The sequence below is a fragment of the Papio anubis genome, chromosome 16, assembly GCF_008728515.1.
Source record: "Papio anubis isolate 15944 chromosome 16, Panubis1.0, whole genome shotgun sequence".
NCBI lineage: Eukaryota > Metazoa > Chordata > Mammalia > Primates > Cercopithecidae > Papio > Papio anubis.
Window position 1 is genome coordinate 62,310,182 of NC_044991.1, and position 24,605 is coordinate 62,334,786.

At 44.3% G+C, this 24,605-nt stretch overlaps 1 protein-coding gene across 1 annotated transcript; it reads left to right on the forward strand.

The window, feature by feature from the left end:
* The first annotated feature begins 1,733 nt into the window (after positions 1-1,733).
* PROCR (protein C receptor) lies at positions 1,734-7,170 on the forward strand. Its single transcript, XM_021921104.1, has 4 exons — positions 1,734-2,024; positions 4,542-4,793; positions 5,979-6,257; positions 6,505-7,170. Exons 1-4 carry the CDS (start codon positions 1,955-1,957, stop codon positions 6,618-6,620), a joined length of 717 nt encoding a protein of 238 aa, XP_021776796.1. The 5' UTR covers positions 1,734-1,954; the 3' UTR covers positions 6,621-7,170.
* Positions 7,171-24,605: the final 17,435 nt, after the last annotated feature.

Consider the following 24,605-nt stretch of genomic DNA (forward strand, 5'->3'; position numbering starts at 1 on the left):
GCATCACCCAGGCTGGAGTGCCGTGGTACAACCTCGGCTCTCTGCAACCTCCACCTCCCAGGTTCAAGCGATTCTCATGCCTCAGTCTCCCAAGTAGCTGGGATTACAGGCATGCACCACCATGCCCAGCTAATTTTTGTATTTTTAGTAGAGACATTCGCCTTGTTGGCCAGGCTGGTCTCAGACTCCTGGCCTCAAGTGATCCACCCACCTCAGCCTCCCAAAGTACTGGGATTACAGGCATGAGACACTATGCCCAGTCAGAAGTGAAGTTTTTTAATTAAAAATTTTATTTTATTATTATTTTATTTATTTATTTATTTTTTGAGACAGAGTCTCACTCTGTTACCCAGGCTGGAGTGCAACGGCGTGAACTCGGCTCATGGTGACCTCCATCTCCCAAGCTCAAGCGATTCTCCTGCCTCAGTCTCCCAAGTACCTGAGATTACAGGCTCACGCCATCACACCCAGCTAATTTTTTTTGTATTTTTCGTAGAGATGGCGTTTCACCATGTTGGCCAGGCTGATCTTGAGCTCCTGACCTTGTGATCTGCCTGCCTCGGCCTCCCAAACTGCTGGGATTACAGGCGTGAGCCACCGTGCCTGACCAAGAAACAGGTTGTTTAGTGGTTCTGTGTGTGGTTGACACATAAATGGTCCTAAACTGTTCAAAATATTCTGCAACTTATTCTTGGACATCTATGTACATCATAACTATCTCATTCAGTCATTCACTTTGCTGATATTTATTATGTGATGTGCACTCTTCCAGGGAGACTATTGCACGAGATAAACGTCCTCCTTCCTCATAGAGATTACATTCTGGTGAAACTTTCAAACAATAAGCATGTAAATAAATAATATAATTTCATGTAGTACTAAGTAATATGATGAAAATAAAGTGGGGATTGGGCAGGGGAGGGTGTACTTTCTTTTAACTATTACATAGTATTCACAGTATGGATTAACATAGCTTGGGGGAGTGACTTTAAAACTTTTCTACTTGCTTCCTAGAGTAAGGAACACATTTTACACTGCTATCCAGAACTCATGGAAACATACACACAAAACCAAAGTACACATGTACAACTGAGCAAATATTTCATGATATAACACTTTCTCTTACTAAGGGTGATGCACTGAACTTTTGTATTCTGTTCTATTTCATTTTTTAAAAATGGTAACCATGACCTGCTAAATTGTTTTCATTGTCCACTAATAAATTATGACCTCAGTTTCAAAAATATTGCTTTAGGTAACCAATCATCTTCTGAGATTTATACAGATTGCTCATAATTCTCTCCTATTTAAAAAAAAAATTGTTGCAGTGAACTGCTTTACACTCATTTTATGACTACTTCTGAGACCAAGATCCTTGATTACGTAATTGCTATTTACTTAAAATTCTGGTAAAATGTAGCCATTATACTGGAAAACTAAATTTTAATCTTGGATCTGTCACTACCATGATATATAAACTTTGGGCAAGTCCCTGCACCTCTCTGGACCTCCATTTCCCTATCAGCAACCTGCTGATCCTATACCCAGGAATGTGTTCTAAGTTAACAGTAGATGCCCCACCCCCTGCATCAGCGTGGGCAGGACTTCTCACCAAGCCCTTCTCCCCCTTTTCCACTCCCTGTTCCTGGTTCCTAGGAAGCAGCCCATGGAGGAGGGAAAAGGCAGGTCTGGGCAGGAGGGCGCAATGAAGGGCGGGGCAGAGGGAGGGTAGGAGGGAGGCCAGCCCCCTAGTAGGAAATGAGACACAGCACGAATAACACTTTATAAGCCCGACACCCTCTTCCTCCTCCCATCTCCTGGCCTTCTTCCATCCTCCTCTGCCCAGACTCCGCCCCTCCCAGACGGTCCTCACTTCTCTTTTCCCTAGACTGCCGCCAGTGGAGCCCCCAGCCTGCCGGAGCGAGGAACCCAGGTCCAGAGCCTCAACTTCAGGATGTTGACAACATTACTGCCGATACTGCTGCTGTCTGACTGGGCCTTTTGTAGCCAAAACGCCTCAGATGGTGAGTCGGGGGCACATCTCCTGCCTCAGGATGGTTCTGGAGAATCTCATTCTATCTGGGTACGTGGCAAGACCACAGGATAGCTTATCTCGCAGCATCTGTGTCTGCAGCTGGCTAGATCGCTCCACAGGGCAGGCAGAGTCTTGGGGACTGGTTTGTGTCTCAAAGCCAAGGTGAGTTAGTACATTTAAGCCCCTGAAAAGGGGGAGATGAAAGAGGCTAGGGGAAACAGGATGACTGGAAACCTGAGAAAGAAACCAGCAGAGAGGGTAGGAGAATCAGCCTCAGGGAGAGGGAAGAAAGGGGAACTGAGGGTGATGGTAGATAGGGGTACATCTAGGGGAGAGGGGAAGAGGCTCAGATGAGAAGAGAAATGGAGGGAATGGGAAGACACTGGGAAAACTGATGGAAGAACTGAGGGAAGACTGGGGCAGAGAGAGGTGAGGGGAGGCTAGGGAAAATGGAAGAAGACTGGGTGCAGCTGGTGGAACTTGAGAGAAAGAGATGCTGTGCCTAATAGAACTTATGGGCGATCAGGCTGCCTGAAGTGGCCCTGTTTAAGCAGAAAAGGGAGTTATTACCCTCCCTTATAATTGCACAGGGGCCTCCTTTCCCCTCTCTCACAGTCCCCATAGCTTCAGTCTCCCCCTCAGAGAGGCAGCAAATAATAACCAGTATTCAATGGGTGCTCACTATGGTTAATACTTGGATTGACCCATTTAACTCGCACAAACCCCGAAAGGTGGGTAATATTATTACTATCTTCATTTTATAGAGGAGGAAACTGGGTCACAGAGTAGTTAAGGACCATGGGTTATCCATAAATATACTTATTCACATCTGCAGATACAAAGCACAACTTCTCAAATGCAAACACAGACAGGACCCACTCACACACACAGATTTACAACCCTGGACTCATCCAAATGTGCTCTGGGCATCAACTCTGTGCCAGACTCTTTTCTGCGTGTAGGAAGCAGAGATCACCAGGCATGGTTCCATAGCCTAGAGGAGTCCATTGTAGCCTGTGTGTGTTTGAAGACAGTCAGGTAGAATCTAGTGAGATATTCACTAATATATGGTGGTCTGGGATCACTGAAACAGACCCACTGTGTCTTGTGGGGCATCAGAAAAAAATTTCCAAGGAGAGGGCAACTGAGCTGGGTCTTTTTTTTTTTTTTTTGAGATGGAGTCTCAGGCTGGAATAGAGTGGCACAATCTCAGCTAACTGCAACCTCCACCTCCCAGGTTCAAGCGATTCTCCTGCCTCAGCCTCCTGAGTAGCTGGGACTACAGGCATATACCACCACGTCTGGCTAATATTTGTACTTTTAGTACAGATGGGATTTCTCCATGTTGGCCAGGCTGGTCTTGAATCCCTGACCTCAAATGATCCACCCGCCTCGGCCTCCCAAAGTGCTGAGATTACAGGCATGAGCCACTGTGCCCAGTCTCTAAGCTGGGTCTTAAATCATGAATAAACTCCGCTAGGCAGAAAAAGGGAGGCAGAGTAATCCTGACATGCTATTCATGTGTCAGCCAAAGGCAGCATGAGGAACCCCAACTAGTTTGATATATAAGCAGTGGGAAGCAGCCAGAAAAGGCAGCAGGGGCCAGGTATCTAGCAGCCTTAAATGCCAAGCTAAAGACTCTGGACTTGATCCTGTGGGGAGGCAGTGTAGCAGAATGGCTAAGAGTACTGGACTTGACTGCCTACATGCAAACCTTGGCTCTGCCGCACTATCTCTGCCTCAGTTTCCCATGTAGACTGGGGTTAATAATAGTAGCTACGAGCCCAGATCGCGCCACTGCACTCCAGCCTGGGCGACAGAGCAAGACTCCGTCTCAAAAAAAAATAATAATAATAATAATAATAGTAGCTACCGCATTAAGCCATTTGGGAAAGGCACAAAGATAATAATGTATGTAAAGCCCATTGCCCAGGTTATAATAAGCACCTAATGGACATTGGCTATGATTATTTTTGATTAATGAAGGGGAGGGGGTTATGGCACTGGAAGATTTTAAGTAGGAAAAGGACATGATCTCATCCCTGGGTCAGGTGGAGGTCGGAATAGAGAATGGGGAGATGTAGAAAGGTACTACCCCCGTCCAGATGAGACGGGTGAATCCTGAATCAGGGCAGTGGAAGGGGAGACAGAGAACAGGCCATGGAACTGGGATTTTATTCAGGTCAGGATTTGTTAACCATTTGTTCCGTTGGTTAACAGGAAACGGGGGGAGGGAGAGCCAAGGGTGAAAAAGGAAGCAGAAAGGAGTGTCTCTTCCACTGCAGGCCTCAGTTTCCTCATCTGTAAAACGGAGATAATAATCCCTGTCCTGCCCTCCTGGCAGAGTTACTGTGAGCGTCAAATGGGAGAAGCGGTGGGAGGGCACATTATAGTTTATGAAGGGTCGAGAAGGTGGGCGGCCAGCCTCAAGGTAGGGGGTTATTATCTTCCGCTGCCCGCCGCCCCCTCCCACGCCGGCCCAGGCTGACGCTGACTCTGCCCGCAGGCCTCCAAAGCCTTCATATGCTCCAGATCTCCTACTTCCGTGACCCCTATCACGTGTGGTACCAGGGCAACGCGTCGCTGGGGGGACACCTGACACACGTGCTGGAAGGCCCAGGCACCAACGCCACGATCCTCCAGCTGCAGCCCTTGCAGGAGCCCGAGAGCTGGGCGCGCATGCAGAGTGGCCTGCAGGCCTACCTACTCGAGTTCCACGGCCTCGTGCGCCTGGTGCACCAGGAGCGGACCTTGGCCTGTGAGTGGGCACGCAGCGGGGGCGGGGTCTGGGCGGGGCTGGTGGGGGCGGGGCCTGACTGGTGGAGGCGGGCTGGGGCTTGCAGGGACTGGGCCGCCACTGGAGCTCGGTGGCGCCTGGGCCTTTGAAAATTGCTGGGTGGGGGCTGGAGAGAGGCAGGTGTCCCCGCTAAGAAAGCCCCGACTCGGGCGGTCGGCCTGCTGGCATAACCTCTTGGGGTAGACCCTGTTGGGAGGCCCTCACACCGTGACACCGAAGGTGCCCTGAAAACTCCTCACCCCTCACCTCACAGTCCTCCAACTCCTTTTCTTCATAGATCCCCGTCCTTCTCTTCCCACACCCCCAGCACTTCACTCTCCACCCTCCAGCCACCTCTCCTCATACAAGCTGATGACTTCGCTCTTAGCTCCACTCATGACCCCAACTTCTCCCCCAAAGACCCCAGTTCTTCTCTGAAAGCCCCACTCCCTCCCCATCACAACCCCAACTCCTTCTTCTCAAAGACCCTAGTTTCTTTTCTCAAAGTACCACTCCGTCCCTCACCCCGATCATAGCCTTTAACTCCTTTCTCTCCTAGTCCCCCACTGCACCCACCTTTTTTTTTTTTCTTTCTGAGAGAGAGTCTTGCTCTGTCGTCCAGACTGGAGTGCAGTGGCCCGATCTCGGTTCACTGCAACCTCCGCCTCCCGGGTTCAAGCGATTCTTCTGCCTCAGCCTCCCAAGTAGCTGATATTACAGGTGCTCGCCACCAGGCCCGGCTATTTTTTTGTATTTTTAGTAGAGAGGGGGTTTCGCCATGTTGGCCAGGCTCGTCTGGAACTCCTGACCTCAGGCGATCCACTGCCCTGGCTTCCCAAAGTGCTGGGATTACAGGTGTGAGTCCCTGCCCCCCGCCGCCCAACCCCCATTTTTTTTTTTTTTTTTCTATCACCAGTTGAACAAGGCCTGACAATTCCCTTTTTTCATCATAGTCCCTGGCCCCTTCTTTCTCAGCCTGTAACAGTCTAACCACAAACCCCTCCTCACAGCCCCAGGCCCTTCTCCCCACAGTTCCCTGACCTATAGACTCCCCTCTCCTCACAGCACTGACTCTCACCTTCCTATGTTCTTTTCCCCTTGCTGGGCCTCCTCCCACACCTGGCACCCTCTCTGCACAGTCCCCTGACCCTGACTCTCTATCCACAGTTCCTCTGACCATCCGCTGCTTCCTGGGCTGTGAGCTGCCTCCCGAGGGCTCTAGAGCCCATGTCTTCTTCGAAGTGGCCGTGAACGGGAGCTCCTTTGTGAGTTTCCGGCCGGAGACAGCCTTGTGGCAGGCAGACACCCAGGTCCCCTCCAAAGTGGTCACCTTCATCTTGCAGCAGCTCAATGCCTACAACCGCACTCGGTATGAACTGCGGGAATTCCTGGAGGACACCTGTGTGCAGTATGTGCAGAAACATATTTCCATGGAAAACATGAAAGGTATGATGGGACTGGGGCCCAGGCCTGCAAGCTGGGGAGAGGGCGGGGTCCAGACAAATGGATGGACCTGAAGAATGGATGCCTAGAGCAACAAGAGGCCCACAGCTGGGGGTTTGGGACAGAACACACTTAAGTCAGTTGGTAAACGGGTCCCTTTCTCCTGGGGCAGAAATGCTTTGGGGTTTGACTCAAATCATGGACTCCTTGGGGGTCTATTCTTCGGGCTAACTCTCTGCATGTTCTGCAGGGAGCCAAACAAGCCGCTCCTACACTTCGCTGGTCCTGGGCGTCCTGGTGGGCAGTTTCATCATTGCTGGTGTGGCTGTAGGCATCTTCCTGTGCACAGGTGGACGGCGATGTTGATTACCCTCCAGCCCCCTCAGGAGGGGCTGGACTGATGGAGGCTGGCAAGGGAAAGTTTCAGCTCACTGTGAAGCCAGACTCCCCCACTGAAACACCAGAAGGTTTGGAGTGACAGCTCCTTTCTTCTCCCACATCTGCCCACTGAAGATTTGAGGGAGGGGAGATGGAGAGGAGAGGTGGACAAAGTACTTGGTTTGCTAAGAAACTAAGAACCTGTATGCTTTGGTGAATTAGTCTGATAAGTGAATGTTTATCTATCTTTGTGGAAAACAGATAATGGAGTTGGGGCAGGGGGCCTATGGCCCATCCTCCAAAGATAGACAGAATCACCTGAGGCATTCAAAAGTTGTAACCAAATAAACAAATCATCCACAATCAAAATACAACATTCAATGCTTCCAGGTGTGTCAGACTTGGAATGGGACACTGGTATAATAGGGTAGAAAGAAGTAACACGAAGAAGTGGTAGAAATGTAAAATCCAAGTCATATGGCAGTGATCGATTATTAATCAATTAATAATATTAATAAATATCTTATATTTAAAGCATTGTTATCTCCTCCACTTTGCAAAATTTTTGGAAAAGTAACCTATACCCATTTCTTCTGCTTCCTTATTTCTCACTCATTTTTTTTTTTTTTTTTGAGACAGAGTCTTGCTCTGTTGCCCAGGCTGGAGTGCAACAGCGTGATCTCAGCTCACTGGAACCTCTGCCTCCCAGATTCAAGTAATTCTCCTGCCTCAGCCTTCCAAGCAGCTGGGATTACAGATGCATGCCACCACACCCAGCTAATTTTTGTATTTTTAATAGAGATGGGGTTTCACCATGCTGGCTAGGCTGGTCTGGAACTCCTGACCTCGTGATCCGCCCACTTCAGCCTCCCACCATGCTAGGATTAGATGTGAGCCACCGTGCCTGGCCTTCACACTCATTCTTAGACCCACTGCAATCTGACTTCTCTATAAACTGCTCTAAGATCACTAGTAACCTCTAATTGTCAAACCATCACCCTATATGGTATCTGCAAATTTGCAGACTAGAACTCTCTTTTTACCTTAACTTCTGAGATACCATACTTCAATTTTTAAAAACTGTTCTGTCTACTTTTTTTCAATCCCGTTGACTATGTCATCTTACTTGATTCACCCTGGAAATGTTGGCTTCCTTAGAATTCCATTTTTTTCCTTTTGTTCCTATTTGAACTATACCCTTTCTAGGTGACCTACTGACCTTCATGGCTTCAAATACTATCTACCTGTGGTTTCCATGGAAGCAATATAATTTTATCTTTAAGAGCATGTGTTTTGTTGGCCGGGCGCGGTGGCTCACGCCTATGAGGTCAGGAGTTCAAGACAAGCCTGACCAACACAGTGAAATCCTATCTCTACTAAAAACACAAAAATTAGCTGAGTGTGGTGGCACATGCCCCGTAATCCCAGCTACTTGGGAGGCTGAGGCAGGAGAATCACTTGAACCCGAGAGGCAGAGGTTGTAGTGAGCCCAGATAACACCACTGCACTGCAACCTGGGCAACAGAGCGAGATTCTTTTTTTCTTTTCTGAAAAAAAAAAGAGTATGTGTTTTGTCATCAGACTTAAGTTTTACTTCTTTGAGCCAGAAATTTAACCTCTTCTAGTCTCAGTTTTTTTGTTCCCAAATGGTATTAATAAAATATGCCAAAGGGTACAAGAAAAACAATACCTAATTCATACAGGCGTGAAGAGTATTAAATAAAAGTATATATGTAAAATAATATGCCAAGCGCAAGCTGGACATGGTGGCTCACATCTGCAATCCCAGCACTTTGGGAGGCCGAGGCGGGCGGATCACGACGTCAGGAGATCAAGACCATCCTGACTAACACGGTGAAACCCTGTCTCTACTAAACAAAATACAAAAAATTAGCCTGGCATGGTGGCGGGCAGCTGTAGTCCCAGCTCCTCAGAAGGCTGAGGCAGGAGAATGGCGAGAACGCGGGAGGCGGAGCTTGCGGTGAGCCGAGATCGCACCACTGCACTCCAGCCTGGGCGACAGAGCAAGGCTCTGTCTCAAAAAAAAAAAAAAAAAAAAAAAAGCCAAACACAGTGACTAGCTCACACCTGTAATCCCAACACTTTGGGAGGCGGAGGCAGGAGGATTGCTTGAGCTCAGGAGTTTGAGACCAGCCTAGGCAATATAATGAGACCCTGTCTCTATAAAAAAGTAGAAAAAATTAGCTGGGCGTGGTGGTGTGGGCCTGTAGTTGCAGTTACTCAAGAGGCTGAGGTAAGAGGATTGCTTGAGCCCAGGAGGTTGAGGCTGCATTGAGCCATGATCGTGCCACCACACTCCAGCCTGGCAACAGACCCAGAAAAAAAAAAAAAAAAAAAAAAAGGTAGTATATGTATAGTCAGTAAATACAGCAGTGGCTTCTGATCTCCAGACCTCTCATTTGCATTGATTCTTTAAAGTCATCTCTACCTTAATGCTCTGTAGACATTTCAGAATCAACATGTTCAAAATCAAATTTATTATCTTTCTCCCCAAATCTGCTCTCTCTACTTCTGATGTTTACTGTTCATTAATGGATAACAGAATAACCATCAAATCATGTAAGTGGAGAGACCTCACTGTTAACCTTTATTTACTCCCTCTTATTTATCCCCACCTACCAAATACAGTATCTATAAAACACATTCACTCATTTCTACCCCATTACCTTTGTTCAAGATATCATAATTCCTCTCTTTCTTTGTGGTAAACATGAAGGTGTACCATTCAGTTCTACCTCCAAAGACAGACTTCCTGTTGGCCAGGCACGGTGGTTCATACCTGTAATCCCAGCACTTTGGGAGGCCGAGGTGGGGGGATCACCTGATGTCAGGAGTTGGAGACCAGCCTGGCCAACATGGCGAAACCCTGTCTCTACTAAAAATACAAAAATTAGCTGGGCGTAGTAGTGCACGCCTGTAATCCCAGCAACTAGCAGGGGCTGAGGCAGGAGAATCGCTTGAACCCGAGAGGCGGAGGTTGCAATGAGCTGAGATCTCGCCACTGCATTCCAGCCTGGGCAACAAGAGTGAAACACCATCTCAAATAAATAAATAAATAAATAAGAAAAAAAAAGACTTGCTGTTCAGCTCTAGGGGGAATAGCTAGCAGACAACTTCCGCCTACTTCAGTTCTTTCAATGTCTGCCTCAGCTGTAGAGGACAGTCCTACACAAGATCATGTCCATCCCAGAGCTGCCCTCACTCGGTACCTGAGCAAGGCAGGGGTATAAAGGTTTGATCATTTTGGCCAACTGCAGGACAGCTCTGAGAATAGGTTGGCTTGACAAGGGCTGGCCAGGGCTGGAAATATTCACTCCAGAGCTCCCTACCAGGGAGGCTGGGTCTTTGTCAGATCTGCATTGCAGTTTGACTTCTCTCTTAGCTCAGCCCTGCTTCTTCCTCCTGGTAAGCATCTTGCACCTCAAACTCTGTCTCAGCCTCTGCTTCCAGATAACCCAACTTGTGTGTGTGTCTCTCTCTTTCTTTCAAAATTGAGAAATGTTCTCAATCTTTTGTCTGGACCCTGGCAGTAGCCTCCTCCTAAGAAATTGTCTAATTTCTCCATGTTTTAATTCATCTTCTACATTGCAATAAAAAACACAGATCTAATTGTGTCATTATTCTGTTTTTGTTGTTGTTTTGTTTTGTTTTGTTTGTTTTGAGACAAAACAAACCTCTGTCGCCCAGTCGCCCAAAACAAGCCTCTGTCGCCCAGGCTGGAGTGCAGTAGTGTGATCTCAGCTCACTGCAACCTCTGCCTCCCAGGTTCAAGCAATTCTCCTGACTCAGCCTCCTGAGTAGCTGGGATTACAGGCATGTGCCACCATGCCCAGCTAATTTTTTGTAATTTTAGTAGTCGGGGTTTCACCATGTTGGTCAGGCTGGTCTTAAGCTCCTGACCTCAAGTGATCCACCCGCCTTGGCCTCACAAAGTGCTGGGATTACAGGCATGAGCCACCATGCCTAGACTGTTTTTTACATTTTTCATACTTATTGAGTTAAATTCAGAATCCTCAAAATGACATTCAAGGCCATGCACAATGTGGCCCCAACCTAATTTTCTAATTTTATTTTATTATTATTATTATTTTTAGATGGAGTCTCGCTCTGTCACCCAGGCTGGAGTGCAGTGATGCGATCTCTACTCACTGCAACCTCTGCCTCCTGGGTTCAAGCTATTCTCCTACCTCAGCCTCCTGAGTAGCTGGGATTAAAGGCATGTGCCACCATGCCCCACTCATTTTTGTATTTTTAGTAGCGACAGGGTTTCACCATATTGGTCAGGCTGATCTTGAACTCCTGACCTTATGATCTGCCTGCCTCAGCCTCCCAAAGTGCTGGGATTACAGGCATGAGCCATCATGCCCAGCCCCTCAAATTTTATTTTCTACCATTTCTCTTTACCCACTATGCCCTAGGTTATTTATTTTAAAAGCGTATTTTTAAATGACAGAAGTGGTATAACAATAGCAATAACACAGATGTTTACAAAGAAATTTCATAAAGGAAAAATGGAACACCTCCTGCTTTCTCATTCTCCCCAAATCCTTACTCCAGAGGTATGCTAAGATTATTAGTTGCAAGCAACAGAAACCAACTCTGCCAACTTAAGGGGAAAATAAGTTTATTGGAAGGTTATTAAGTAATCCTTAGAGTTGATGGGAAAGCCAGATAATCAAGCTCAGAAAGTAGAACCAGGGACCACAGCCAAAGTCACACCACATGAATGATATTAAGGATACCTCAGCTGGAAGCACTACCTCCATCACCAATGCATGCTTCCATATTAAAGGAATTCTCTGACCCCTGTGTCTTTACATCATTTGTTCAAGAGTCAATGTCCTTAGTGGAAGCAGCCAAATGACCAAGCCTTGATCACGTTGCTTTTGCCTTAGCTGCAAGTGCAGCGGGAAAAAGGAAAACTTTAGATACCTTTGACTTCTCTCGTGGGAGTTGAGATCCTGTCTCCCATTAAGACTCACACAGAGGAAGAGATTTCAGATACTGGGCAACCAAAACAGGTACAGGTGATTTTAAAGAATTGATGCGGCCGGGCGCGGTGGCTCACGCCTGTAATCCCAGCACTTTGGGGGGCCGAGGCGGGTGGATCATGAGGTCAGGAGATCGAGACCATCCTGGTTAACACTGTGAAACCCCGTCTCTACTAAAAATACAAAAAATTAGCCGGGCGTGGTGGCGGGCGCCTATAGTCCCAGCTACTCGGGAGGCTGAGGCAGGAGAATGGCGTGAACCTGGGAGGCGGAGCTTGCAGTGAGCCGAGATTGCGCCACTGCACTCCAGCCTGGGGGAGAGAGCAAGACTCCGTCTCAAAAAAAAAAAAAAAAAGAAAAGAAAAAAACAGAATTGATGCAAATGAGAAGCCTGCAGATCAGCAGCCACTGCTGTATTTACTGACTTTACATATATTATCTTTTTTTTTGAGACAAAATCTTGGTCTGTTGCCCAGGCTGGAATTGGTGGCACGATCATGGCTCACTGCAGCTTCAACCTCCTGGGCTCAAAAAACAGAACAAAAGAAAAATAAAATAGAAAAGCAAAAACAACAAAACCCATAAATGTTCACTATACCTCACATCATTATTTACTTATTTAATAAATGTTTGTCAGAAACTTCCATATAGAAGGCTTTATGCTATGTACTTTGGAAGACACAAAACGATTAGGATATGATCCTTCTCAAGGAGCCCAGTCTTTTCTTGGGAAGATAAAACATACCCAAAAAAGAAAAACACAAGGCAAGATGCTTTGTATAACTAGAAGAAACACACAAATAAAAATATGTTATGTGGCTGGGCATCGTGGCTCACGCCTGTAATCCCAGCACTTTGGGAGGCTGAGGTGGGCAGTTCACCTGAGGTCAGGAGTTTGAGACCAGCGGGGCCAACATGGTGAAACCCTGTCTCTAGTAAATATACAAAAATTAGCCAGGCATGGTGGCACGTGCCTACAGTTCCAGTTACTCAGGAGGCTAAGGAAGGAGAATAGCTTTTACCCAGGAGGCAGAGATTGCAGTGAGTTGAGATTGTGCCACTGCACTCCAGCCTGGACAGCGGAGTGAGACTCTGTCTCAAAAAAGAAAAAAAAAAAAAATGGAAAGAAAGAAGGAAAAATGCTCTGATTTACTCTAGTAGCTATCATTTACATATTGCTATATAGTCTTTGGAATTCTGTAACTTGCGTTTATCATTTAATACTCTCTTTGGTCTTGTAAGATAGATATTCTCATTTTAGATTAGGAAACATGTTTAGGGATAATAAGAAAGTTAATTAACTGATATGGTTTGGATGTTTTGTCGCTCCCAATCTCATATTGGAATGTGACCTCCATTGTTAGAGGTGGGCCTAATGGGAGGTGTTTGGGTCAAGGGGGCAGATCCCTCATGAATGGCTTAACACCATCCCTTGGTGATGAGTGAGTTCTTGCTCAGTTAGATTACACGTGAGATCTCGTTGTTTAAAAGGATCTGAGACCTCCCTTCCTCTTTCTTGCTTCCTTCTGTCTCCATCTTATATGCCTGCTTCCCCTTTGCCTTCCACCATGATTGAAAGCTTCCTGAGACCTCACCAGAAGATGCTGGTGCTGTGCTTCCTGTACATCCTGCAGAAGTGTGAGCCAAGATAAACCTCTTTTCTTTTATAAATTAGCCACTTGCAGGTATTCCAGTATAGCAACACAAGAATGGACTAATACAGTATCAGAGCTAGCATTCAAACCCATGCCTTTGTGTTCTAGGTTTTATGCTTTCTCTCCTCTACTAAAACTGAGGGAATCAGAGGAAACTGGGGGAGAAACATGGTATTTGTGAATGGGTGAGATATGACCATGCCCAAATAGGAAAGATAGAACAGATTCAATAATGAAAATAGGAAAAAGCAGAGTAAATTTTAGACATTTCTTAAAGAAGATACACCAGTGGCCAATAAGCACATGAAAAGATGCCCAACATCATTATAGTCATTATGGAAATGCAAATCAAAACCATGAGATACCACTTCATACCAGCAAGAATGGCTATAGGAGAATGGATATAATCAATATTGTGAAAATGACCATACTGCCAAAAGCAATCTACAAATTCAATGCAATCTCCATCAAAACACCACCATCATTCTTCACAGAGTTAGAAAAAACAATTCTAAAATTCATATGGAACCAAAAAAGAGCCCACATAGCCAAAGCAAGAGTAAGCAAAAAGAACAAATCCGGAGGCATCATACTACCTGATTTCAAATAATACTCTAAGGCCATAGTCACCAAAACGGCATGATACTGGTATAAAAATAGGCACATAGACCAATGGAACAGAATAGAGAACCCAGAAATACACCCAAATACTTACAGACAACTGATCTTTGATAAAGCAAGCAAAAACATAAAGTGGGGAAAGGACACCCTTTTCAACAAATGGTGCTGGGATAATTGATTAACCACATGTAGAAGAACGAAACTGGATCCTCATCTTTTACCTTATACAAAAATCAACTCAAGATGGATTAAGCAGCTGGGCGTAGTGGCTCACACCTGTAATCCTAACGCTTTGGGAGGCTGAGGCAGGCAGATCACGAGGTTAGGAGATCGAGACCATCCTGGCTAACACGGTGAAACCCATCTCTACTAAAAATACAAAAAATTAGCCAGACGTGGTAGCGGGTGCCTATAGTCCCAGCTACTTGAGAGGCTGAAGCAGGAGAATGGCGTGAACCTGGGAGGCGGAGCTTGCAGTGAGCTCTGATCATGCCACTGCACTCCAGCCTGGGTGATAGAGCGAGACTGCGAGACTCCCTCCCAAAAAAAAAAAAAAAAAACACAAAACAAAGCAAACAAATAAACAAAAAACAAGATGGATTAAGGACTTAAACCTAAGACCTGAAACTATTAAATTTCTAGAAGATAAGTTTGGAAAAACCCTTCTAGACATTGGCTTGGCCAAGGATTTCATGGCAAAAAAAAAATAAAAAATAAAAAAAATAGCAGTTGCAATATAAATAAAGGTAAATAGCTGGGACCTAATTAAACTAAAGAGCTTTTGCACAGCAAAAGGAACAGTCAGTAGAGTAAACAGACAACACACAGAGTGGGAGAAAATCTTCACAATCTATATATCGGACAAAGGACTAATATCCAGAATCTATGATGAACTCAAACAAATCAGTAATACAAAAAAACAATTGAGCCCATCAAAAAGTGGGCTAAGGACATGAATAGACAATTCTCAAAAGAAAATATACGAATAGCCAACAAACATATGAAAAAAATGCTCAACATCACTAATGATCAAGAAAATGCAAATCAAAACCACAATACGATACCACCTTACTCCCATAAGAATGGCCATAATCAAATAATAAAAAAATAGATGTTGGCATGGATGCAGCAATCAGGGAACACTTCTATGCTGCTGGTGGGAATGTAAACTAGTACAGCTGCTATGGAAAACAGTGTGGAGATTCCTTTAAAAACTAAAAGTAGACTACCATTTTTTTTTTTTTTTTTTTAGGCGGGTCACCAAGCTCTGTCGCCAGGCTGGAGTGCGGTGGCGGATCTCAGCTCACTGCAGCTCCATACTCCCGAGGTCACGCCATTCTCCTGCCTCAGCCTCCCCAGGTAGCTGGGACTGCAGGCGCCCGCCACCTGCGCCCAGCTGGTTTTTTGTATTTTTTAGTAGAGATGGGTTTCCTGTGTTAGCAGGATGGTCTCGATCTCCTGACCTGCATTGATCCGCCCGTCTCGGCCTCCCAAAGTGCTGGGATTACAGGCTTGAGCCACCGCGCCCGGCCGTAGACTACCATTTGATCCAGCAATCCCACTACTGGGTATCTACCCAGAGGAAAAGAAGTCATTATTCAAAAAAGATACTTGCACGTGCATGTTTATAGCAGCATAATTCACAATAGCAAAATCGTGGAACCAACCCAAATGCCCATCAATCAACGAGTGGATAAAGAAACTCTGATATATGTATATGATGGAGTACTACTCATCCATAAAAGGAATGAATTAACAGCATTTGCAATGACCTGGAGGAGATTAGAGACTATTATTCTAAGTGAAGTAACTCAGGAATGGAAAACCAAACATCGTATGTTCTCACTGATATGTGGGAGCTAAGCTATGAGGATGCAAAGGCATAAGAATGACACAATGGACTTTGGGGACTTGGGGGGAAGAGTGAGAGGGGGTGAGGGATAAAAGACTACAAATATGGTCGTTGTATACTGCTTGGGTGGTGGTTCGCCACAAATCTCCACCAAACAACTTACTCATGTAACCAAATGCCACCTATACCTCAATAACTTATGGAAAAATAAAATTAAAAAAAAAGAATGGATATAGGAAAAAAGACAGACAATAACTAGTGTTGGCAAGAATCTGAAGAAATTGGAAACGTCATACATTGCTGGTGGCAATGGTACAGCACTTTGGAAAACAATTTGACAGTTCTTCAAAAAGTTAAACATAGAGTTATTATGTGACCCAGCAAATCTACTCCTAGTATATACCCAAGAAAATTGAAACATACATCAATGCAAATACTTGTACATGAATGTTCACAGCAGCATTATTCATAATAGCCAAAAATGGTAATAATCCAAATGTCTGTTAATTGACGGAGAAACAAAATGCAGTATTTTAATACAATGGAATATTATCTAGCCATGAAAATGAGATACTGATACATGTTACAACATGGATGAGCCTTAAAAACATGATAAGTAGGCCGGGTGCAGTGGCTCACGCCTGTAATCACAGCACTTCGGGAGGCTGAGGTGGGTGGATCACGAGGTCAGGAGTTCGAGACCAGCCTGACCAACATGGAGAAACCCTGTCTCTACTAAAAATACAAAATTAGGCGGGCATGGTGGCGCATTCCTGTAATCCCCGCTACTCGGGAGGCTGAAGCAGGAGAATCGCTTGAGCCCAGGAGGCGGAGGTTGTGGTGAGCCAAGATTGCGCCATTGCACTCCAGCCTGGGCAACAAGAGCGAAACTCCGTCTCAAAAAAAAAAAAAAAAAAAAAGATAAGTAAAAGAAAACAGTCACAAAGAACCACTTACATGATTCAACGTATGTGAAACATCAAGAATGAAACATCAAGAATAGGCAATCTATAGATAGAGGTAGAAAGTAGATAAGTGATGTCTACTGCTAGGGGGATGGGGTGGTGACACAGCATGACTATAAAAGATACAGAGTTTTGTTGTGTGGTAATGAAAATGTTCTAAACGTAATTGTAGTGACGGTTGCACAATTTTAAATACAATTTAAAAACCATTGATCTGGCTGGGCATGGTGGCTCACGCCTGTAATCCTAGCACTTTGGGAGGCCGAGGTGGCAGATCATGAGGTCAGGAGATCGAGACCATCCTGGCTAACATGGTGAAACTCCAACTCTACTAAAAATTACTATCTACTCTACTGAAAAATTAGCCGGGCTTGGTGGCGGGCGCCTGTAGTCCCAGCTACTCGGGAGGCTGAGGCAGGTGAATGGCGGGAACCCGGGAGGCAGAGCTTGTAGTAAGCCGAGATCGCGCCACTGCACTCCAGCCTGGGCGACAGAGCAAGACCCTATCTCAAAAAAAACAAAAAACAAAAAACAAAAAAACATTAATCTGTATACTTTTTTTTTAAATTTATTTTTATTTATTTTTTCTGAGACGGAGTCTTGCTCTGTTGCCCAGGCTGGAGTGCAGTGGCGATCTTGGCTCACTGCAAGCTCTTCCTCCCGGGTTCATGCCATTCTCCTGCCTCAGTCTCCCGAGTAGCTGGGACTACAGGCGCCCGCCACCACGCCCGGCTAATTTTTTTGTATTTTTAGTGGAGACAGGGTTTCTCCATGTTAGCCAGGATGGTCTTGATCTCCTGACCTCGTGATCCACCTGCCTCGGCCTCCCAAAGTGCTGGGATTACAGGCGTGAGCCACCGCGCCCGGCCTACCTGTATACTTGAAATGGTTGGATTGTATGATATATGAATTACATCTCAATAAAGATGTTATGAAATGATAATAATAAGTTTAAATCTGAACAACGAAAGCAATAGCTGTTTAAATCAGTGGCCTGCAAAACATGTTAACAATTAGGTCAATTCCTTCTTTGCATTTCCTCCATCCATGGTTTGATCTATCTTCCTCCAAGTCTGCTCTGTCACTCAGGCTGGAGTGCAGTGGTGTGATCACAGTTCACTGCAGTCTCAACCTCCTGGGCTCAAACGATCCTCCCACCTCAGCTTCCTGAGTAGCTGGGACTATAGGTGTGCACCACCAAGCCCACCTAAATTTGCTTTTTTGTTTGTTTGTTTGTTTTGTAGGATGGGGTTTCGCCATGCCTGGGCCTGCCAAAGTGCTGTGACTACAGGCATGAGCCACCACACCTGGCCTGAACACTAATGGTGAAATAAAGCTGGGTAGCTGTAAGTGGCTTGCCCAAAGTTCCACAGTGAGGTGGTACAAGAACTGGCACTAGCACTTGGGACTTCTGACTTTTGATCCTGAGTTATTGCTGCTACATCATTCCATGAGAGGCATTAGGAATCACAGGTTAAAGAGGTAAGGTACTACTTGGGGGGATTCTCTGAAAATTTATGCCCGCGTGCAAAAGCAGGAGAGGTAAATAATCAGGGAAACAGTGGGATGAATAACTCTGACGTTTTAGGGAGAAGATATGACCCTCATTTCCAGGAGTTTCTACACAGGGTAAAGAGTGAATGGAAGGTTCATCTGCTTATGCTTACATATGTGAATACGTGTTCATAGCTACATGCCCTTAGATAAGTCAGTGCCCCTCTCTGAGAGGGAGTTCATCATCTCTGAGACAGCTAAGGTATCTCCCAGCTCTGATAAATAGGATTCTACATTCCTAAGTCCAGACGGCTGACATTAGGACAACTGTAAAGGTCCTAGAAGTTCCATTCCTCTTTTTGGGAATGATCTTAGAATGTTTGGCTTGGGTCTGTTATGTGGCAGCCAGACTATTAGAGCTCCAGTTGTAGTTTACAAGAGAAATAAACAAATCTGAAACAAAGGTAAACAAATGACTCCCTGGCATATAATAAAAGTATCCTTCTGGGTGGCTTGGCTTACTGGATTCCCCGTCTTTTAATTCAGTTCAACACGTGTGCCTTGATTTTATATCTCTGCCAGGTGGCCTGAGGTTTAGGTTTTGGACCGCATTCTTTTTCCAATTCGGCCAACTGTTGCTGAGAACTGTTTTATGCAAAGAATTGTGCTAACTGCTAGCAGGGATACAAAAGTGGATAAAACATGATCTCTGCCCAGGAACTGATATGACAGTCTAGAAGGAGAAGCATACAAAGCAGTTTATTTTAACACAGAAGGAATGAAAAGATTCAAAGTAATTATAAGCTATGTACTGAAAGAAAGAGATCTGGGAAGGCTACACAAAGGCCATAGATTTCATCTGGGCCTTGAAGAAGAGAATTACAGTAGGTGAAAAGGGGAAGGATGTTTCTCCTTTCCTAGGCTAAGATCTTTGAGGAAAGAGATTATATCTTATTTATCTCCATGTTCCTGACACCCAACATAGTGCCTGGCACAAGGAAAGAGTCAAATACATGTGTTTTGAATTGATGAATAATGAGTGGATTCTGGACTGATATAATAGCACAAAGACAAAGTGGATAAAAGTGCACCTTATGTTTAGGGAATGCTAAATGGTCTGATGTGGTTGCTCTGAATATTGGTTATGTAAGGAAATGTTGTGGGAAATCAAATTTTAGTACCAGATTAAGAATGCCATGCTAAGAAGTTACACTTAGTCTATAGGCAATAGTTAACTATTTACTCCTCTAGGCAAAATACCGTTGTTCATCTTTGTATCCTTGGTATCTAAACAGTGCCAGGAATTTAGAAGTTAGTCAATAAATGGCTGGATGAATGAATGAAGAGTTTTGAGGAAGGAAATTATTTCATCCAATCTGCACCTTACTTTACTGATAATAATCCCTCAGTTTTATGTACAATTTTGTAGTCACAGAAACATTTTATTCTATTATGTCATGAAAAATGTTATTGATATGCTCAAAAAGCTTATTAGGAAAGAAGGACAGATATTATTATCATTTCTTGTAGATGTTATTATTCTCATTTCCTGGCAACGTTATTATTCTTACACCCAGTATAAAGAAACCAAAACTCTATTTATTCTAATATCCCTTGGTATATCTGAAGGTCTGTTTATATGTACCTGCATATAACAGGATTCTCATGGGTAGCCTTAGTCTTGTATCACACTCACTATAATCAGGATTTCTACATATCCCAAAAAATAGATCCAACTCTTAATGCAGGGATATTGTACTGATCACTTCACGGGGATCCTGGCTCTACCATCCCCGACCCAGCAGAACTTAATCAATTCTTACACATTTCTGTTCTTTTCCTCAAGTTTGATCTCCCTAAACATCAATGAACTTATCTCTCTTCCTTCTCTTTCCTCTCACAATCTTGCCCCCCTCCCACCAAAACAAACAACAAAACCCATTATTTTATTAAGCGTTTCATTTCTCAATATGTATATTTTTCTTAGCAAAACAAAAGTCCCATGGTTTTTCTTATTTCCTTAAACATGATGTTTTATTTCATCCAGTTGCAACTGAAGAGGTGATTAGATTTGGTCTGTGGAACTCCAGGGAACAGATTAATGAATGAGAGGAAGTCAAAGAGAAATAAATGTTAGTTTAATGTAACTTTCTGACCCAGCAATTCAATAATGGAACTGGCTGTTTCACAAAGTAGTGAACTCCCCATTACTGGAAGTATTCAGCATGTCAAGTCCAAGTTCTGACCTCTAAAACCACATGTGACAGTCCTACATATGTTCAAAGATGGTGGTCCTATTCTTCTAAATCTTTTCTTTTTTTCTTTTTCTTTCTTCTTTCTTTCTTTTTTTTTTGAGATGGAGTCTCGCTGTGTCGCCAGGCTGCAGTGTAGTGGCGTGATCTCGGCTCACTGCAACCTCTGCCTCCTGGGTTCAAGCGATTCTCCTGCCTCAGCTTCCTGAAGTAACTGGGACTACAGATGCCTGCCACCACGCCCAGCTAATTTTTGTATTTTTAGTACAGACGGGGTTTCAACATGTTGGCCTGGATGGTCTTGATCTCTTGACCTCATGATCTGCCCGCCTCAGCTTCCCAAAAGTGCTGGGATTACAGGCATGAGCCACTGTGCCTGGCAACCTTTTCTTCTCTAGATTAAACGTCCTACTTTCTTCAAGGGTTCCTTATTTGATGTGGCATTTCAGTAACCTGCTATTGTTCTTCTGGACTTGTTACAATTTGTCAATTTCTCATGCATTTATTTAAAAAATTTATTGAGTCGGGTCACTAGGATTACTAAATAAGAAAAAGAAAATTATTGAGTGATTTCTATGGTTCAGACACTGTTTTAGGACGCGGGAATAGAGCAATACATCAGAGAACAAAACAAAGTCTGTCTTAGAACCTACAGTGTACTGGGAGGGACAGCCCCTAAACAAGTAATTTTTTTTTTAACATCAGAGATTATAGGTAGAAAAATAAGGGAGGTCGAAGGGAGGATAACTGACTTGCTGTTTGAGACAGCATAATCAGGGCAGGCCTCTGGAATAAGATGACAGTTGAGCGGAGAGCTGAAGGAAGTGCAAGAGTGGCCAGCGGAAGAACAACCCAATTTAGATAGACAGAACAAGTGCAAAAGCCCTGAGGAGTAAGCTTGGTTTATTTGATGAACATGGAGGCCAGTTTATCTGAAGTGGTACAGGCAAAGAGGAGAGAAAGTGCAGGAGGCAAATAACGGAGGGCCTAATAAGCCAGTTATCTGTACTTTGCTATTTGTTCTGAGTGAGATGGAAAGCCATTGGAGGCTTTCGAGAAGAGGACTGACGTGATTTGATTTGCATTTGAAGAGCATCACTATGGCTACCATGGGGGGAAACAAAGTTTAAAAGGCAAAGAAATACTCAGGTAGCTCCAAGGATACTCGTACATTCCTGTTAGGAGGCAATAATATGGGTGAAAACTGATGGTGGCATGGACCAGGGTGATACCACTACTTACCCATCAGAATAGTTAAAAAGAAGAAGACAAACAAGGAAGGAAAGAAAAGACAATACTGGCAAGGATACAAACCAATTAGAACTTTCCTACATTGCTGTTGGTAAGGTAAATTGGTACAAAACAACCACTGTTTGGAAAACTGCAGTATCTACTAAAGTTGAACATCTGCCTCCTAGGCATATGCCTAGCAGAAATGTTTACCTATGTTCACTGAAAGACATATAGAAAATTAGTCATAGCTGTAAGAATTAAAGAAAGAGGAGAGAAACACAAAGGGCAGCTCGACAGTCAACAGGGACAGGTTTATTTTGAATAAACCTGAGTGGGGCAGCTGGCCAAGTTAGGTCAGAGCCACACTCTCTTACAGACTAAGAGTTTTTAAGGATTCGGGGTAGGAGAATTTATCAGAGACTTGGACTGCTTCTGTGTCTCTTTGTTGTGCTTACCTGGGAGGGAGAGTTGTGTGTCTGTTCCCCTACATCTTTCTGCAGCTGCAGGCATATCTCTCGGGTCTGCTTATAGCTTCCCTATCTTAGTGCACCTGAAGGGAAAGGAATGTGCTTATTAAGGCCTACTGTTTACTGGGGGCCACTGTATGAGGGTGAAGTTCGGCAGCTACCCAAGAGACTTTCCCCCCAACCTCGCTCTGTACCGAGCTGTCTTATCTGTGTTTTACTGTCTGCTCTTTCTGTCTATTTGTAGTTAGAAGAGAATGATTTCCTTGAAATGCATGAGGCTAGAAAGGGAGCTGGAACTTAAAGTGGCGGTGTTTGTCCGAGATGACAGTGCTCCTGCTCTGTCAATAGCAGTATTCTTTGTAATATCACCAACTAAAAAGTACCCAAACACTATCAATAATAGAATAATGAAACTAATTATACTATATTTACATAACGGAATAAACAACAATGAGAATGGAAGAACTTAAACTACATGTCTTAATATAAGTGAATGTCACAAATACAATATTGATCAAAGGAAGCCAAACACAAAAAGGTATAAACTATATGATTACATTTATATAAATTCCAAAGACACACAAAACTAACCTGTGGTGTTAGAAGCCAGGATATTGGTTACCTTTGGGAAGCTAATGATTAGAAGGCAGACATGAGGGCTTCTGAGGCGATGCTCTATCTCTTTTTTTTCTTTCTTTCTTTCTTTTTCTTTCTTTCTTTCTTTCTTTTTTTTTTTTTTTTTGTGAGATGGAGTCTTGCTCTGTGGCCCAGGCTGGAGTGCAGTGGTGCCATCTCGGCTCCTCTCAAGCTCCACCTCCCGGGTTCATGCCATTCTCCTGCCTCAGCCTCCCGAGTAGCTGGGACTACAGGCGCCCGCCACCACGCCTGGTTAATTTTTTGTATTTTTAGTAGAGATGGGGTTTCACTGTGTTAGCCAGGATGGTCTCGATCTCCTGACCTCGTGATCCATCCACCTCATCCTCCCAAAGTGCTGGGATTACAGGCATGAGCTACCGCACCCGGCCTTTTTTTTCTTTTTGAAACGGAGTCTCACTCTGTCATCAGGCTGGAGTGCAATGGCGCAATCTTGGCTCACTGCAACCTCCACCTCCCAGGTTCAAGCGATTCTCCTGCCTCAGCTTCCCAAGTAGCTGGTACTACAGGGGCATGCCACTATGCCCAGCTAATTTTTGTATTTTTAGTAGAGATGGGGTTTCACTGTGTTGGCCAGGATGGTCTTGATCTCTTGACCTCGTGATTGGCCTGCCTCAGCCTTGCAGAGTGCTGGGATTATAGGTGTGAGCCACCATGCCTGGCCTGCCCTGTTTCTTAATCTGGATTCTGGCTATATCAATATGCTCACTTTGTGAACATTCACTGAGTTGTACATTTATAAATTTGAGCACTCTCCTGTATCAGTGTTATGCCTCAATAAAGTTTACATTACAAAGGAATGACTCAGAGGTTTTTATCTGTGCAACTGGAGGCTATAATTGACATTTATTGAAATGGGGAAGCTATAGAAGAAATAGGTTTTGGTGGGAAATGCATTCATTATGTACATATTACGTTTGATATTTATTAGACATCCAAGTTGAAATGCTGATAGAATGCAGTTGGTATACAAGTCTGCAGTTGAGGGAAATGTCTAGGCTGAAGACCTAAATTTGAGAGCTCACTATATAGATAACATGTAAACTCATAAAGCTGGATGGGATCACCTAAGGAATAGTCTGGACAGAGAAAACATTCAAGTACTAAACCCTGAGGATGCCCCAACATTTAAAGGCTGGAAATTGAGGCGAAACCACTAAAGAAAACTGAGTAGCCATTGAGGTATGGTGACAGCCAAGAGAGTGGAATCTCAGAAGCAAGGTGGAAAAAGTGTTCCAAGGAGGAAGTAATCACTGTAACAGATACTGCAGACAGTGGAATAAGGTAAGGACTGAGAATTGGTTATCGATGGAGATCATTGGTGACCTTGATAAATAGCAGTTTTGGTGGTGTGGTAGGGACAAAAGCCTAATTAGAATGAGCTCAAGAAATAAACTAATTTGAGACAGTGACTATAAATAACTCTTTTGAGGAGTTTGGTTTGTTTTACAGAAGAACAGAGAAGTAAGATATTAAAAATAATATTAATTAAGGATATTAAGAAGTGTTGGGTTAAGTAACTAAGGAGGCTCATGGGATCAAGAAAAGTTTTTTCTCTTAATAAGGTAGATAATATAGTATGTTTGTACACTTATAGGGATAATCAATAGGGAAGGAAAATTTGATGACACAGGAAAAAGAGACGGCAGTGGCTGGAGTGGTGTCCTGGAGCAGGACATAAAAGAGGTTAGACTTCAAGGCACAAATGGAGAGACCAACTTAGCTAGGAGCATGGACAGTTCCTCTAGGGAGGAAAGAGCTAGAGAAA

Excerpts from the sequence above, each read along its gene's own strand:
- PROCR (XM_021921104.1), top strand. The coding sequence starts at position 1,955 with ATGTTGACAACATTACTGCCGATACTGCTGCTGTCTGACTGGGCCTTT. Across the intron at positions 2,025-4,541 it reads TAGCCAAAACGCCTCAGATG|GCCTCCAAAGCCTTCATATG; the intron begins GTGAGTCGGGGG and ends CTCTGCCCGCAG. Across the intron at positions 6,258-6,504 it reads TTCCATGGAAAACATGAAAG|GGAGCCAAACAAGCCGCTCC; the intron begins GTATGATGGGAC and ends CATGTTCTGCAG.